We start from the raw sequence: 17858 nt of genomic DNA, 5'->3' as shown, positions 1-17858 counted from the left end.
CCGAAAGAAGATCAACACGAAAATGGTAGACATGAACATTATAAAACAATTAGATCAACAGACATCTATTGAATACTCCAGTCAAGAACAAAATACATTCTTCTCAAGTGTGCATGGAACATTCTCCAGAATAAACCTTATGCTGCTGCTAAGTCACTTCAGTTATGTCCGACTCTGTGCGACCCCATAGACGGCAGCCCACCAGGCTCCCCTGTCCCTGGATTCTCCAGGCAAGAACACTGGAGTGGGTTGCCATTTCCTTCTCCAATGTATGAAAGTGAAAAGTGAAAGTGAAGTTGCTCAGTCCTGTCCGACTCTTAGCGACCCCATGGACTGCAGCCTACCAGGCTCCTCCATCCATGGGATTTTCCAGGCAAGAGTACTGGAGTGGGGTGCCATTGCCTTCTCCAAATAAACCATATACTAGCTCATAAAACAAATATCAATATATTTAAAAGGAGAGCCATAATAGAACACATACCCTCCCACCACAATGGAATGAAATTAGAAATCACAAACAGGAAGGGATTGGGGAACTTCACAGCTATGATAAAATTTAAACAAGACACTTTCAAATAACCAGTTAGTCAAAGAAGATATCAAAAAAGAAATTGTTAAATATTTTGAGATAAATGAAACTGAAGATACCGTATACCAAAACTTATGGGATATAGCTAAAGCAGCTGAAAACTTAGAAAGAAATTTATGCCTATAAATGACTGCATTAAGGAAGAAGAAAAATCTCAAATCAATAACCTAATACTATTCAGTGACACACTAGAAAATGAAGAACATACTAAAGGTAAAGCAAAGAGAGGAAGGAAATAGTACAGATTAGAACAGAAAGTAATGAAACTAAAGCTAGAAAAACAACAGAGTCCGTGCTGATGAACGTGTGATGGATCTTGTGGGGCCCTGGCCCTTCTGCTTGCCCAGGACTGCAGTAGAAACAGGAAAAGGCCGTTCTGGTCCCACCTTCTGCCCCAAGAGGAAGTGGTGAAGGAGGGAGATCAGGTTCATGGAGGGGAAGGGAGCCAGCTGTGGTAGACTGGCTGCTCTAAGAGATGTTATGTTACTTATTACCTGTCTTGTTTTCACTAGCTGTCAATATATTCCTGAAACCTAAAGCAGGCAGCACAGAGCGGGTGCTCCTATGGTTGTTGAATGATTGAATAAAGGCTGCATGTATGCCACTGTGTGGTTATTATAATATTTAGTAATAAGCCTCCTAAAACTAAAAATTTCTGATTTTTTCAAAATTATTACATTGAATATATTTGAAAATAAAACCATATATGTTTTCTGATGACGTTAGTAGGTGACTTTCTAGAAGAGTAGAATCTGGGTCAACCCACCAAACATATTTTGTACTTGTAAATATACAAGTGTATTTTTACTGTAACCCAGCCTCGCACACACACTTGGGCACAGGTGCGTCCAGCTTTGGTTCCTGGAATTCAGTAGCTTTGATCTGAGGTTGTGGGTCTTTCTTTGTTTTATTTTTCCTAACTGTGAAAAAAAAATTTCATATGATCCATTTATTTATTTATATTTTTGGCTGCGGTAGGTCTTCATTGCTGCACGTGGGCTTGTTCTAGTTGCAGTGAGCAGGGGCTGCTCTTCAGTGCAGTGCCCAGGTTTCTCATGCAGCGGCTTCTCTTGTTACGGAGCGTGGGCGCCAGGCACGCGGCCTCAGTAGTTCCAGCCCTTGGGCTCATTAGTTGCAGTTCGAGGGCTCTAGAGCTCTGGCTCAGTAGTTGTGGTGCGTGGGCTTAGTCGTTCCACAGCATGTGAGATCTTCCTGCACCAGAGATGGAACCTGTGTCCCCTGCATTGGCAGGCAGATTCTTATCCTTTGTGCTCCCAGGGAAGTCCTAAATTAAGTTTTAAGAAAAGAATGAGGTTGCATCCTAGTTTCATGTAGAAATTCTTGTCATTGTGGATGCAGCCTCCTGTTTTGAGATGGTTTCAAAAAATCAAAATTGGTACTTAATTTTATCTTTTCACCTTCCCTGGAGACTATCGCATGCTTTCATTTCCTTATTTAGACTACTGATAATGGTGCAAAGCGTCTCCGCACTTGTGGAATAACTATTCTTCTGTTTTCCTAAGTGCCCTCATATATATTCCTCATTTGAGTCCCATATATCCTGGGATGGAGTGCCTGTCCTGATGGGGTGGGTGGGAAAGGACTACTGGGGCAGAAGAGACTGTGTGGGGTGCTGGGAGTGTTCTGTGTCTTGACTGGGTGATGGCTACTCAGCTGCATACAGTTATCAAAGCTGGAGCAGATACTTAAGAAGTGAGGATTACTGCAGGGAATGGTCTGTAAAAATAGAAACTATCAAAAGGAATCAACACAAAATTGTAGGGCTGAAAAGTCAAACAGCTGAAGTGAAAAATCCACACTACACGTGTTTAACTGTGCAATTGACCGGTAGAAGAAAGGATCGGTGAGCTTGACGATAGGACAAAAGAACACAGGACAGATAGCCTCTGCATGTGCATTTCCTAAAGAAAGCGGAGTCCCTGGTTTATCTCTTCTTCTAGACAGGGAAACAGTTGGAGATCCCTTTGAAGAGTTTGTTGATATTATCAAACAATACAAGAAATAGCTACATTATCCACTAGCTAGAAGAGACTCGTATATTCATGAATCCATGACCTAAATACATAACTTTATATAAAAAGAAGCATGTGTGTACTTTCCTCCCCCTCCTTGCAGTCTCCTCTGGAGAAGCTGTGAGTGGCACAGGGACAGGGGTGTATGTTCTTGCTGGGTCATTCACTCCTTCCTTCCCCTCTTTGTTCCTGCATGGGTGTGTCTCCTGCTCTGACTCAAGATTTCCAGGCACCAGGTTTCTTGGAGACTAGAATTCAGCCCCTCCTCCGTCCATCTCCTCCCTGCCCTTCCCCTGGGAAAGGGGCCCCAGCTGGGCCTGACTGCCCACAGCCTGCCCCAGTGGTGTCTCGGGTTGCACCTGGGCCTGCTAGGCTCCTGGAGGTGCAGACTGGCTGTGACAGCTGTCGGGAAGGTATCTTGCTTGCTGGGGTCCTCCTGTGGCCCCTCATTTGTGAGCCTCCTGCTACTCTGGGGACACCTTCTCTTTCTGTCCCCACTGGCCTTTCTGTCACCTTCTCAGTAGGCCTGGTGACTCAGCCCTGCAACCTCACAGAGACCCGTTTTTTTTTTTTTGTCTCTCCTGGACCTTAGTCCCTAGCTCTTCTCCCTTTGAGTTGCTAGGAGGCTCCACAGTCAGGCTTCTGTCCCCTTCCCAAAGCCAAGGTGCTGAGTACAGAGCTGTATCCACTCCCAGGGGCTGCCCTTCTGCCCCTGCCCATTGGCCCCTCTGCCTCACCCTGAAGCCATGGCAGCCCTCCAGTGCCATCTCTCCTCTGCTCCACAGTCTGCTCCTGTTCAGTTATCCCGCTTTCCTCCAAACCAGCACCAGATGTCCTGTGACAGCTCACAATAGGAAACTTCCATCTTCCAGCTCTGTACCTTTTTTCCTGACATTTCACTTTTTCCCCAATCTCCCCACCCCAACATGGACACTACATCTCCTGTGGGGCTCTCTAACAGTTAGGAAGATAACCGTGAGAAGATAAGTGCATTCCCAAGATGGCATGTATCTGTTGTTATGTTGGAGCCCTTCAACCATCCTTTCTCCCAAAAACCTCAATCACCAGCATCCTGAGAGCCAAGAACTTGTGAATATATTTGAAAATAGATTATATTAGATTCTTGATGATGTTCTTACTAGAACATGGGGCTTCCTAGAAGAAATAGAATATCTGGGTTAACCTAGAGGGGTATTTTTTCCTACACACACACACACACAAATACCCATGCACTCTTTCGGTTCTTACCAACAGTTTGTTCATTTCGGTCTGGAGATTGGGGGAGCTATGATGTCAGGGTTGCTCACAACTGATTCCATGTACTTGTTCTGCCCCATGATGGAGAAAAGTCAGGCCCAGGACTGGAGTTGAGAAGTCAGAGGGTTTTATGTTGGGGCCGGGACAGGGGCAGGTCTGTACAGAGCTCTTCAGAATTCTGCAAGTGAATGAGGGCAGACCGTGGCAGAGTATTCACACCTTCAGAGGGAGCATGAGATCTTCAGAGGGGGAATGTCATCACCGTAGGGAGGGAAGACCCCGTGGGAGGGAAGTGGTCCAAACAAAGCTCACCCCCATCCTGTATGCCCTGGTCTGTAGCGGAAAGCAGGGACCTGCATTTCCTGGCTTCCCTGGTGGCTTAGATGGTAAAGAATCTGCCTGCAATGCAGGAGACCTGGGTTCAATGCTTGCGTCAGGAAGATCCCCTGGAGGAGGGAAAGGCAACCCACTCCAGTATTCTTGATTGGGAAATCCCATAGACAGAGGAGCCTGGCAGGCTATAGTCCATAGGGTTGCAAAGAGTTTAGCAAGATTGCAACTAACACTAACTGTTATAGAAAATAAACATACCATTATGGCAACAATCAGATAATACATAAAGGTTCCTATAAGCAATCTCTCTCCAGCACTGTCCTGTTTGGCTCTTGACTGCAGCTAAGGACAGGGAGAAATCTGCCCATGAAAAGATGTCCCAAAAGGTGATGGGGTGACACATGACGTCACCCATACCATTCTCAGCTGCCCCAGGAGAAAGAGTAATGGCGGTTACAGTGACTGCTCCCTCCAAAGCGGATTCATTCTGGTGTCTTCTTGTGTCCTTCCTCTAAAGGGGAGGATCCCACATGTGACTGGGCTTTTGAAAGCATAACTCCTTCACAAGAGAGGTCTGAGAGAAGCCTAGTGGTATTTGAATCTTGTTTAATGTTTTTTGATTGTAACTAAAGGGCAATAAGAAGTACCCTTTGCTGATCTAGAGGTGTCTTCCTTATCTGGAAGTTCTCTGCGTGGCATAATTCACAGGAAATCTGAAAACTTTTCCCTAAGATCAGGAAAAAGACAAGGATGCCCCACTCACAACTTTTATCCACAGAGTACTACAAGTCCAAGCCAGAGGAATTAGGCAAGGAAAAGAGGCATCCAAATAGGAAACCAAGAAGTAAAACTGTCACTGTTCTCAGATACATGATTTTATATATAGAAAACCCTCAAGACTCCATCAAAAACTCTTAGAATAAATGAATTCAATAAAGCTACAGGATACAAAATCAGCATGAAAAAAACCATTGTATTTCTTTATATTAATAATAAACCAGCAGAAAGAGAAATTAAGGAAATAATGTCATTTACAATTGCATCAAAAAGAATAAAATTTCTAGGAATAGATTTAACCATGGAGGTAAAAGATATGCATATTGAAAAGAAGACATTGAAGAAGACACATCTGTGACAACATGGATGGGCCTTGAGGGCATTATGCTAAGTGAAATAAACAGGACAGAGAAAGCAACTACAATATAATCTCTATTATATGTGAGATCTTAAAAAAAATCAAGCTCAGAGATACAGGGAACAAACTGATAGCTGCCAGAAGTAGGAGGCAGCAGGGTGGGGTGGGAGAAATGGGTGAAGAGGATGAAAAGGCAAAAAGAAAAGAAAAAAGGACTGGATGTAAACTGAGAGTTAACAGACTCAAGAGAGTGTATGACTGCAGGCTTTAGCACAGGGACTGAGGAGGGTTTTGCGGGGCTGGTTAAAATGTCTCTTGCTTCCTCTTGGTTCTCAGTGTCATGGTAGGTGATGAGGCTGGGGGTACACAGGACCTCCACCAGCCCAAGTCATCCGTTGCATCCAATCTGCCTTGGGTTCTGTCTGGCAGCTCCCCTCCCCAGGACCAGCGTAGACTCCCCGCTCCCCTAGTTGGACTGTTAACAAAAGACCTGCCTCAGGCCTCAGGGGTCAAGGGACAAAGTGTACCTTTTTTTAAATTGTTAAATTAAAAACAAAACAAAACACGGGGATTCCCGGGTGGTCCAGTGGTTAGGACTCTGTGCTTCCACTGCAGGGGCACAAGTTTGCTCCCTGGTCAGGGAACTAAGTTCCCACATGCCATAAGGCAGCCAAAAATAAAATGAAAACAAAACAAAACAAAACACCTTTCTCCGACTTCCCTGGTGGTCCAGGGGTTAAGAATCTGCTTGGCAAAGCAGGGACAGGGATTCGATCCCTGCTCCAAGAAGATTCCATATGCTTTGGGGCAACTAAGCTCCTGCACCACAACTTCTGAAGCCTGGGCTCTAGAGCCTGTACTCCACAACAAGAGAAGCCAGGGCAATGAGAAGCCCGCCCACCAGGACCAGAGAGTAGCCCCTGCTCTCCGCAACTTGAGAACAGCCAGTGCGCAGCAATGAAGACCTGGCACAGCCAGAAATGAATTAATTAATTAAAAATTTTTTTCCAAACAAACAAAACCCCAAACTTTCCTCAAGTCACACAGGGATTTATTGACTCTGGATGATCAGAATTCAGAGCTCTTAGTGGACATGTTGGTATTCTGGTCCACAATTTAAAAAAAGAAAAAAAGAATCCAATACAGGGTCTGGCTGCGGGGCACTGCTGTGACAAACAACACATACGAAAGCTCTTCCCCACCCTGGGCCCCCACCAGGCTTCTGAGGGCACAACTTCGAGAACACCTCCCAGGGCTGCCCAGCAGCCCAAGACAGAAACCCTTGTTTCCAGTCTGCAACATTCTGACAGGAAGCAGGCCTGTGGCGCTTCCTGTCCAGAAAGCAAAGGCAGAGAGGGATTTAACTCCTTTTGGAACCAGGCTTATCTGAGAGTAGATTATTCCTTTCAGTGGAAGAGGTTTTCATAATAAGGGTTCCTTTCTCTTTTTATGTTGCATGACTAAATCTGAAAGGTGCTGTAACAGACTTTGATGGAAACTTTCAAAAAAAAACCAAACAATTTGTACTTGCCTTGCTGTCATAAGCACTCATACCCTCGTAGGATAGAGGGCCCAGCACCAGTGAAGTATGGGGGACAGACTTGGGCTCAGGAACAGCAGAAGTATGGAGTCCGTGGGGAGAGCCCACACATATCAGAGACCCTCTGGGAGGTGCGAGGAAGAGTAGAAGAAGATACTGGGAACCCTGAGGAGTGAATGCTAGCTTTTTAGGTACCATCAAAGGCGGTATGGTACCTTTTTAAAAATAGATTTTATTTAAAAGCCAGTATTTATTGATTTGTCTGCCTTGGGTCTTTGTTTCAGCAGGGGGATCTTCCTTCCATCCTGTGGGTTTCTTTCCTTGTAGTGCATGCACTCTCTAGTTGTGGAGGGCAGGACTCAGTAGCTGGGGGTGTGCCAGCTCAGTAGCTTGAGGCATGTGGGATCTTAGTTCCCCCTCTCAGGGATCAAACCTGAGATCCCTGCATTGAAAGGCAGATTATTAACCACTAAAGCACCAGGGAAATCCTGATTTGGTAACTTGTTGATCCTGGCAAACTAGGGAGATGGGACAGTCCAGGGTGACTTGGACCCTTCTCTGAGCCTGATGATAGGAAGTGCTGCATTGCCTCAATGTGAATGGTGACCCCAGTTTGTGAAATCAGAGACATTCAGAGTTGTGAACATAAAAAATAGGACTTGGTGGATGTATTCATCTGCAAATAAAGTGTTTCAACTACATAGTCACAGCCAGGCCACCTTCTTTCTCCTGGATGCCACTTATATTGGGGCGGGGAGTTATTCACCAGACTCCAAAATGTTCTGTTGGGTAGAACTTCAGGTTTATAAAATAAAAGTGAAAAAAGTAAACTTAGAAACCGGTGCTAATGATACTTCAGATCTTTGAAAAGTAGAGTTCACAACAGGAAAATATGGTGTGTATTGTTTGCCTTTGGGAGCTTCCCTGGTGACTCAGTGGTAAAGAATCCATTTGCCAACGCAGGAGACTTGAGTTCCATCTTTGGGTCGGGAAGATCCCCTGGAGAAGGGAATGGCAACCCACTCCAGTATTCTTACATGGGAAATCCCATAGACAGAGGAGCCTGGCGGGCCACAGTCCATGGGCTTGCAAAAGAGTTCGCCATGACTTAGCAACTAAACAACAATTCTTTGCCTTTAAATAAATACTTATTTGTAATTCTATAGTAAAGTGATTATTAACACTATTTATATGATATAGGCCCAGGGCAAAAAGGTTCACCAGGTCTGTCTCATTTCCTAAGTACTTAAATCTCAGAAAGTGCAATGAGTCCTGCAACCTCCTCATTTTTCTAACAATTCAAGATTTCTTAGTTGACCCATGACTCCCCTACAGTACAGTACAGGGCACCTCTTGGATCTCCTTCTTGGCTGTCCATGTTCTCTGGCCTCCTTGGGGCCCTGGTCAATGAAGGGCGGGGCGGGGAGGAGCAGAAGCTGGGAGTGGGCAGAAGGCAGTAGTTAGAAGACAGGTGATTCATTCATTTTCTCAACCCGTGGGGCATTAGGACCTGCCTGGAACGAAGGCACAGACCTGCCTAGCGCTGAATGAAAAACCGTGTCACACGCGGTTCGCCGGCGGAAATTCCCCTTTTGGTAAAGCCCGGGCTCCTCTCCTGAGCCACGCGTGATTGGCTGGAAGTGGTAATGATTATATCAGCAAGCACTGGCTCATTCGCTACCGCGGGTGGCGCAATCCCAAGTAGAGGTAGGCTAAGCTAAACAGCTGAGCTCCGCTCTGCGCACCTCGCAGGGGTGATCGCGCGCCCCACAAAACACACTTTCATTTCTGATGGCTCTGGAGGCTGTCACCCCGCGGCAACCTGGACAGCGAACGCTCCCCGACCGCACCGGGCAGCAGGGACAGAGAGCAGCAGCCTCCTCGAGCTCCCGGGCAGGGTGCACCCAGGGCCCCAGGCCTCGACTCCGGGGCCCCTGGGCTCTCATCTTCACCGTCTTGGGTGTCTTGCTGTTGGTGAGTTCCCGCCGCGAGTCCTGGCTCCAAAAGGCGCTCTTGGTGGCCCGGAAAAGGCCCGGGCGCGCCTGGCTGGGCAAATCCCGTCAGGACCCGCCTGGGCAAGTCCAATTCGCGGCGTGTTGGTGGGGGGCCCGAGAGGAGTGCGGATCCCTGGCGTCTACTTGCTGCCTGGAAGATCTGGCTCCTTGGAGAGCCTGACCTCTGGATTGGCCCCAGGCCCAGGGAGCATCCGATCTCATTTCTTTCCTTTCCTTTCCCTTTTCCCTCTGCATACCCTCCTCACTCTTTTCTCTCTCTTGCTATTTTGCACTGCATGTATCTTCTAAAACGTGTCCTTTGTAAATCACTAAGTGTAGGCTCCATCTTCCCCCACCACTGCCTTAAGCACCCTTACATTTCCTTTTCTCTGAAAGGAGAACAACTTCAAAATTGCTTCCAGCTCCTTGCGCTTTATGAATAGAAACCACCAATCAACTCAGCTTGGGTCAGATTCTCACCACTTTCTTTCAGAGGGGAGTTGGAGGCTCTGGATGTGTTTCAGCACTGCTGCTGCTGCTAAGTCGCTTCACTGATGTCCAACTCTGTGTGACCCCATAGAGGGCAGCCCACCAGGCTTCCCCGTCCCTGAGTGTGCATTTTTAAGAAACTCACCATGGGGAAAAATGTGCACACTTGGCACCGCCTTCTTGCATTGTTTGAGGCTCTTTTCAAAGCTGCTTAGAGGGTCAAATAAAAAAAAAATTGAGGGTCTAACAAAGTTACAGGAATCGTGAAAATACACATCTTTCATTGACCAAATTAGTACCAAAAATCTGGAAAGAAATAGCATTTTGTATTCACAGGAAGTATAGAATTCGTTTTTAAAGTATCGGTTTGTAATAGGTAGGACTCATGTTGAACACACGTGATGAATGGGTCTGGGTGCCTGTCAAGTATCCAGTGTAGCCATGTGCATTGTCTGTTGGGTAACTCCTTAGAAGTGGAATTGCTGGGTCAGTGGGTTAGATGATTTTACGCTTTTGCCTAGATAATGACAAACTGTTCTCCCAAAGAAGACTGGACCATTTTAACTCACACCAGGAGTCCACAAGGGTGCCCTATTTCCCTGCACCCTTGCACACTGAGCTCAAACGGTAAAGGATCTGCCTGTGATGCAGGAGACCAGAGTTCGATCCCTGGGTTGGGAAGTTCCTGTGGAGAAGGGGATGGCAATCCACTCCAGTACTCTTGCCTGGAGAATTCCACGGACAGAAGCCTGGCAGGCTACAGTCCATGGGATCGCAAAGAGTCGGAGACGACTGAGCGACTAACGCACGCACGCACTTGCACACTGAACTTTAACACTTTCCCAGTCTAAGAAGTAAAGATGGGGCACCACAGTGTCATGGTTTTGATTCTTCCATTCCAGTAGAGTGTTTCAAGGATCCATGAGATTGCTGAGACTGGGAGTGGATAACCAGGAGACCCCCACGTTAGGACATAGGGGAGGGCACAAAAATTCAGACCAGAAAAGAACTAACACAAATCTTGACACAAATTCTTTCAGACAACAGGAGTTCTTCACTAGTTCTTCTAAGGCCAACATAACCCTAATACCTAAACCTAACGGAAACATTTGAAAAGAAGAAAAAATACTTTTAAATACCCTTCCTAAAAGCAGAGGCAAAATTCCTTTACAAAGCAAATAGTTAACTAAATTCTAGATCTTTAAAAACTATGGCAGAAACCATCACATAAAGTAACTATCCTCTAATTAAAAATGTAACACACACACACACACACACACAAACCAGTGTAAAGGAGAAAAGCTATATGAACAGCTTAACAGATGCAGAAAAAGAATTTGAACTGACACTTAACCCCCTGTAATGAAAAGGGGAAAGTGTTAGTTGCTCAATCGTGTCCCAACAATCTGAAACCCCATGGACTGTAGCCTGCCAGGCTCCTCTGTCCATGGAATTCTCTAGGCAAGAATACTGGAGTGGATTGCCATTCCCTTCTCCAGGACATCTTCCTGACACAGGGATTGAACCTGGGTCTCCTACGTTGCAGGCAGAGTCTTTACTGTCAGAAAAAAGTCTCATTTTATCAGGGTAGAAGGGACCTTCCTCCATATGACGAAGGCCACTCCCTCTTGGAGTCACATTAGAGATTAGGATAACTGAGGAAGGGGCATGAGGGAATGTTTTGAAGCAAGCTAATTTCCATGATCTAGATAGAGGGTTTGGATTTCCCTTAAGATTGTGCACGTCTTTCTTTGGAAATCTTAACATTAAAGTAAACTGTAAAGAAATACTGAGCTTGAGTTACTGACGTAATGCCGATGTATTAAGAGTTGCAGATATGAATTTCATCATAAAAATGAGACACTTAGGAGAATGGACAGAGGGGATGGATAGAGAAAGAAATATGTGATACACCTAGGTTACAGAACTTAGGTGGTGAGCATATAAGAGTTTAGTGAATGAATGTTACAACTTTGTTGGATGTTTGAAACTGTTCGTAGCAAAACATTGAGGGAGAGAGTCTGTGAGAGGAGAACCAGGGAAGAAAGGAAGGCATAGGATTGTGAGGGCAGGGAAAGGAGAGTCCACCAATTTGGGGTGACTCGGAGGAGGCCCGGACTGGGGAAGGGATGATTAGGGACACATATGAGCTTAGCTGTCCCCAAATACTTAACAGGTGGCATTTTATCTTGTTTAGATCCAGGCAGTTGAACTGGGCTCAACATAAGCTGTTTCCACTTTAACTTTGTTTTTCTTTCTTTTTTTCCTCTTCATGTCACTTTGTACTTTAAATCACTCCCAGATAAAAGTTACAAAACTATACAAAACCCTTTGTTTCCTGTATCATCTGAAACATAGCTGCTGACATGACAGATCCCATGACTGGACACTTGAATGTATATTTCCCACAAATGAGGACAGTCTCCCCCCAAATGACAATACAACCCTGAACGTCAGAACACTATCATCAACACATTAATCCTGGTGGAAGCCTCAGGCTCCAGTGATTTCAGACTGGCCCCATTGTGTCATTTTTAGCACAGCTGCTAACTGCTGCTGCTAAGTCGATTCAGTCGTGTCCGACTCTGTGCGACCCCATAGACGGCAGCCCACCAGGCTCCCCCGTACCTAGGGTTCTCCAGGCAAGAACACTGGAGTGGGTTGCCATTTCCTTCTCCAATGCATGAAAGCGAAAAGTGAAAGTGAAGTTGCTCAGTCGTGTCTGACTGTTAGCGACCCCCTGGACTGCAGCCCACCAGGCTCCTCCATCCATGGGATTTTCCAGGCAGGAGTACTGGAGTGGGGTGCCATTGCCTTCTCCATTTTAGCACAGAGACTTGGCTAAAAACCCTGTATTGCTATTTCTTCTTTCTCCATGTGATTCTGGTATTTTGTGGAACACTGACAGCTTCCTTTTGGGGACCGCGTGTTGGATTAAAGCCACAAGTCCATTACTCAGTATGTGATTCTATATCCTGATTATGAAAAATTGTATGCATGACAGAACCCTCATTTGTGAAAATGTATGTGTATGTGTGCACGCACATGTGAGAAAGAAAGAGAGAACCTGAGCGTATTCACACATACGGTCAAATAGAAGAAGTCAAGACACAAAATAATGGATGTTTTCTCTAATCCAGGGGATCTCTATGGTTTCTGTATTCTCTTATAAAAAAAATTTTCCTTGCCCATACTTTCTGGGCTTCCCAGGTGGTACTAGTAGTAAAGAACCAGCCTGCCAACACAGGAGATGCAAGAGACTGAAGTTTGATCCCTGGGTCGGGAAGATCCCCTGGAGGAGGAAATGGCAGCTCACTCCAAAATTCCTGCTGGGAGAATCCCATGGACAGAGGAGCCTGACGGGCTACAGTCCATGGGGTTGCAAAGAGTTGGACGTATCTGAGCACATACTTTCTGGAATAAACATATTTTAAGAGGAAGGAATACAGGGGGAAAAACTTAAGTGTAAGTTACTTGCTGGCACAAAAGGCCAAAGAACAAACATGAATGAGAGTTTAGAGCTGGGAAGAAAGATCCCAGTTGTGTTTCATTTTGCATGTAGTGGTCAAGGAAATGTGGGGTGGGTCCTAGAAGGGGTGAGAGTGTGGAAGCCACTCATGCCTGTCCCTGCTTTGTCCCCATAGGTCAAAGCTGCTTCAGCCATGTCTGTAAGGAAGGATGAAATTCACCAGCAGTCATCAGCCCCACTGGAACGGAGCCCCCAGCAGAAGTTATGTCCACCAGGTAGATTCTAGGACTGGTCTCCAACCCTTGTCTTCATGTCTGTGTGTTTATTTCTGGCTGTGCCTGAGGCTGTGTTGCTGCATGGGTTCTCTCTAGTTGTGGAGAGGGGGGCCAGCTCTCCAGTTGCGGTACTTGAGCTTCTCCCTGGGGGGCTTCTCCTGTTGCAGAGCACAGGCTCTCGGGTGCACGGGCTGCAGTAGTTGCAGCCTGTGTGCTCAGTAGTTGTGGCTCCCGAGCTGTGGAGGACAGGCTCAGTATTTGTGACACGTGGGCTTAGGTGCTCTGCAGCCTGTGGGATCTTCCCAGACCAGGGATCCAACCCATGTATTCTGCATAGGCAGGCAGATTCTTTACCACTGAGCCACCAGGGAAGCCCCTGACCTTTCTTTTTACTGTTTAATGTGCCAGCTATGAATGTGACTTGGATACGTGGCTTGTAATATATTTCTGTTGGCAGTACTGGTCTAGGGTATGTGTTAGATGAAGAATCAAAAGATGAAAGCCCGGTTGAGAAGAGTTCCCCTTGTGGATTCCACAGATGGCCAAAAGAGGCCTCCCCAGCCACACTGGCAGCCTCAGGGTATCCTGCGGGGATTTACTCACCAGCTTTTCCCTTCCTTCCCAGGATTCTATATGGAAGAAGCCATTAGAGGTTGTGCCCCATGCACCGATGGGATAGACTACACCAATCATTCAAACACCCTCCCTTCTTGCTTACTTTGCACGACTTGCAAATCAGGTACAGAACCTGTGGTCCCCCACGCCTGCAGTTAGAGTGCTGGGTGATGAGATGGGATTAAATGGGACGAGGAGTCAGAGATCTGATTTCCAGCCCAGCTAGGTTTTCATCTTGTCTTAGGTCAGTAAAATAATGAAAACAGAAGTTATTTGCATAACGCATGCCAACTGGTAGGGAAGTCTTTCAGAACACAGCTGGAAAGAGGAGAATAACGTGTCCCTTGATGGAGGGAGCTGGATGGTAACAGTGCAGAAGGCCTGGGGGAGTGGGGCAGGGCTGGGTTTGAGCTGTGTCATGTGTCTGATCCTGGGCCAGGCTCCTGCGGGCACCATGCCCTCTGCTCTGGGGTCTCAGCCTCTCTCAGCCTTCATGACCTGAGGTCCCTCTGCCTCTCCGGCAGGGCAACACCCATTGAGACATCATCCAAGGGTTCCTCTCCATCCACAGCGTCTCAGATTACACCTCACCCCAGCCCACTTCTTTCTGGGCTCTCTCATTTCTCTTCCCAACCCTGATGCAATCCGTAATGATGCACAGTCCCTTTTATGCCTCTATTGGTGACGCCTGAACAGTGGCTGTTCTATGGATGGTCTATGTGTGTTGCCACAGAAAATGACCACAAAATTACTTAAAAAAAGATTAATTCATTTATTTTTGGCTGTTCTGTGTCTTTGTTGTGGAACAAGGGCTTTCTCTAGTTGTGGTGAGGGGGGCTACTCCTTGTTGCTTTTCATCGTGGTGCACAGGCCCTAGAGCACAGGATCAGTAGTTGTGGCACACGGGCTTAGCTGCCCCACAACATATGGGATCTTCCCAGACCAGGGATGGAACCTGCGTCCCCTGCTTTGACAGGCGGATTCTTAACCACTGGACCACCCAGCAAGCCCTCCGAATTACTTCTTGAACTGAGTGGATGGAGATCTGGGTTGTGAAGAAGGGTTGAGAGACATATGAGGGAAACACACTCTCAAAACCTTATCTTTGGTCTCTAGGAGAAGAAGAAAAAAATCGCTGCACCCCAACCAAGGACACTGAGTGTCAGTGCAAACCTGGCACTTTCCGTGGAGAAGATGCACCTGAATTCTGTCAAAAATGCAGCACCGGGTGAGACACAGGAGCCTAGGGGGGCTTCCAACCCACAGGAGACCCCAGTTTCCTTGTACCCACTTCTGTCTCCTGCTTCCATGAAGCCCCTCCCACCTCCCAGAGCTCGTTGTGCCTGTGGGGTCTCCTGAGCCTGCAGCAGTGCTCCCTACCACCACTGTTTGTCCTGCACGGCTTTCCCAGTGGCCCCTTCCCACGTCTCCTCGGGAGGGGCCTAGAAAGACCGAAGTGCTGACAGCAGACAGAAGTCATGAGGAGGCCATGTGTGTGCTCCTTCAAGGTTCCTATAAAACCGGAGCCAACTTGACAGGCCTCACACCCAGCCCCTTGTTCCCCAGTAGCACCTGAATCTTTCCTCTTCGGGGACTCGGGGGCCAATAGTAATTCACTATCATCTGACGCTCCAGTATTGGCTGAGATTGGTAGTAAGAGTCAACAGGTGGATGAGAGGGCCTCATATTAACTTTGACTGGAGGATGAGTCAAACTTGTGCCCACACCCTTCTGACCCTTGACCTGGACGAGGCCCCCCCTTGCCCCTCACAGAGCTTCCCGTGCAGCCCAGGGAGGCCAGGAGGGCCTTTCAGAGGAAGCCCAGCTCCTGAAGGACAGCTCTGAACACTCAGTAGGAGCCTGGGGGCCGCAGTACACAATCCTGGATCCTTCTCCCGCCCAGGGAGGGGGAGTAAGGGGACCCTCCCCTGCAGACAGCAAGAGCCTGTCTCCCCTCCACTGTCTTGTCAGGGGACCCAGGACGGGAAGCTGCCCCCTCTTTCTCCTCATCCAGCCAGCTGTCCCTGATGGGTCCTCCTGTGTCTGTACCCAGGTGCCCTGATGGGAAGATCATGGTTATGGACTGTACCCCCTGGAGCAACATCAATTGTGTGGACCAAGAATCAGGTACCCCGGCCCATGGGGAAGCTCCAGTTCCTGGAGAGCAACCATGAGCCAGAGACTACCCATTACTCCCTCTCCCTCCTCAGGCCCTCCTTCAAGGCTGATGATTGCAATAATTGTAATTGGACTTGTAATCACCGCTGTCCTAATCGGATGTATGGTATGGTGCTGCTTGAAAGGTGAGGTTCTAGAAGAGAAGGAGGAGGTGCTGGCTCCCTCCTCCATCTCCCCAATCCTCCTATTCCTCCTGGCTTGTCTCTGATCTTGTTCCCCAAGAAACCCCTCCTCCTCCCACCTCACCTGGTCCTATAAAACTGATCACATCGGGCCCCCAACTCAGCTGACGGTCCCCTCTTCCCCCTGGCCGAGTCTGGTGGGAGGAGGCAGAAGAGGGTGGTTCAGTAGCACTGCACAGAAATTTTACATGGGTTTCATTTTACTTCATTTTCTTCCCTCTCTTCTCCCTGAGGGTTCTCCAGATTCAGAATGTCCCGCTTGCAGTCACAGGCCCAGGGCTCTTTGTTCAGTGTCTGAGCCCCCAACCTGCACCCTGTCCCTAGGAAGGGAGGTGCAGCAAGAGTGCCCTCGCCACCACTCAGTGGATTTCTCTTCTCTTCTAGGTCCCTTTAATGAGTGCTGGCACAAGGTGATCGGTTTCTCCAGCATCTGGCGGCCTCAGACCCTCAGTAACTGCATCACAACAAAGCCCAGGGTGGACATGGTCTCTGGTTTGTCCTATGCTGTTGTCCCTGACCCTCTGAACTGGCCTGGGGGCTCTAGGCTGAATGTAGGAGGGAGACTGGCCTGCTGAGAGCTGTCCTAAGGCTAGTTGGCAGCGCTGGCCCTGTCCTTACTGTTTGAAACACCCTCACTCTGTAGCCCTGGGGCGTGGGGGGTGTCAGGCAGGGGTGCTCAGTTCCCCTTAGCATCACACCAGAGTCTGGGTGCCATCATCAGAGCCTAGATGTGCTGAGTCTATGCCCACTTGGGGGGCACAGCAGAGGTGTAGGTGGGAAGGGAGAACCCACTGTCTCCCCCTAGAAGCTTAGGGGTTTGTGGGTTTGTGACTCCTGGGTCAGTGCCTTGCTTTTTCGAGGCCCTTTTCTGGCACTTATGTCCCCCAGGAAGGTCTGGGGCTCTGGACCATGCACACAACAACAGGCTGACCAATGGAGATTGACTTTCCATTCTGGTCCCTTGGCAGGAAAAGAAGCTGACAGAAGACAATGCCCAGTCCCGAGATGCAGCAAGCAGACTGCCTGTTGGTGAGTGTGGGGCTCTAGCCCTTCTGCTTGCTTGGGACTGTGGTAGAGACAGGGAGAGGCAATGGGTCAGGTCTCCTCTTCTCTGGGGAGGTGGTGATGGAGGGAGACCGGGGCATGGAGGGAAGGGAGCCCACCCCCTGCTCTGGAGAGAGACCAGGGCATGGAGGGGAAGGGAGCCCACCCCCTGCTCTGGTCCACTGGCAGCTCTGATGCTACTTCTCATCTGTCTTGTCACCACATCCCTGTCTAGAACAGGGCAGGCGAAGGGTAATCACTCCTCCCATGACTGACCGAGTGATGGAGTCAGAGCTACATAATATTTTTCTGTGTGACTGTTACATACTTTTAAGCCGTTCCTCATCATAGTGGGAATTTCACATTTATTTCAAAAGTATTGTTGAATCTACTTGAAGTAAAATTTCTTTGTCAACATACAGAAGTATTTTCACTATGTATATATGTGTGTGTGTATATATATATATATATATGAGGAGGGCATGGCAACCCACCCCAGTATTCTTGCCTGGAGAATCCCCATGGACAGAGGAGCCCAGCAGGCTACAGTCCATGGGGTCACAAAGAGTCAGACATGACTGAGTGACTAAACATATGTATATAATATATGTATACATACACAGACACACACATACACATACAGAGACGTTTACAGTTTGGGGTCGTATCATTTCAATAGTTTTGAGGTTTTTGAGTATTACCTTAATTTATAAATTAATCTAGGA

At 47.6% G+C, this 17858-nt stretch overlaps 1 protein-coding gene across 11 annotated transcripts in view; it reads left to right on the top strand.

The window, feature by feature from the left end:
* Window positions 1-17858, top strand: part of LOC147367356 (tumor necrosis factor receptor superfamily member 10A-like) — a 38332-nt gene that overhangs the window by 14698 nt on the left and 5776 nt on the right. For 2 of the 11 annotated variants that reach the window (XM_086416323.1, XM_086416318.1), the window contains exons 2-8: window positions 13015-13114; window positions 13740-13853; window positions 14846-14957; window positions 15783-15856; window positions 15940-16032; window positions 16474-16581; window positions 17058-17118. In XM_086416323.1, coding sequence (XP_086272449.1) covers window positions 13015-13114; window positions 13740-13853; window positions 14846-14957; window positions 15783-15856; window positions 15940-16032; window positions 16474-16581; window positions 17058-17118 — 662 coding nt within the window. Of the gene's footprint in view, window positions 1-8550; window positions 8862-13014; window positions 13115-13739; window positions 13854-14845; window positions 14958-15782; window positions 16033-16473; window positions 16582-17057; window positions 17119-17858 lie in introns of those variants that run through there. The other 9 variants (XM_086416325.1, XM_086416328.1, XM_086416317.1 and 6 more) reach the window with 8 other exon arrangements.

Source organism: Bos grunniens, chromosome 8 (genome assembly GCF_055505025.1).
Source record: "Bos grunniens cultivar Pamir isolate PY7600 chromosome 8, Bosgru_T2T1.0, whole genome shotgun sequence".
Classification (NCBI taxonomy): domain Eukaryota; kingdom Metazoa; phylum Chordata; class Mammalia; order Artiodactyla; family Bovidae; genus Bos; species Bos grunniens.
Note: the sequence above shows the minus strand (reverse complement) of the source record. Positions and strands in the feature narration are given on the sequence as shown.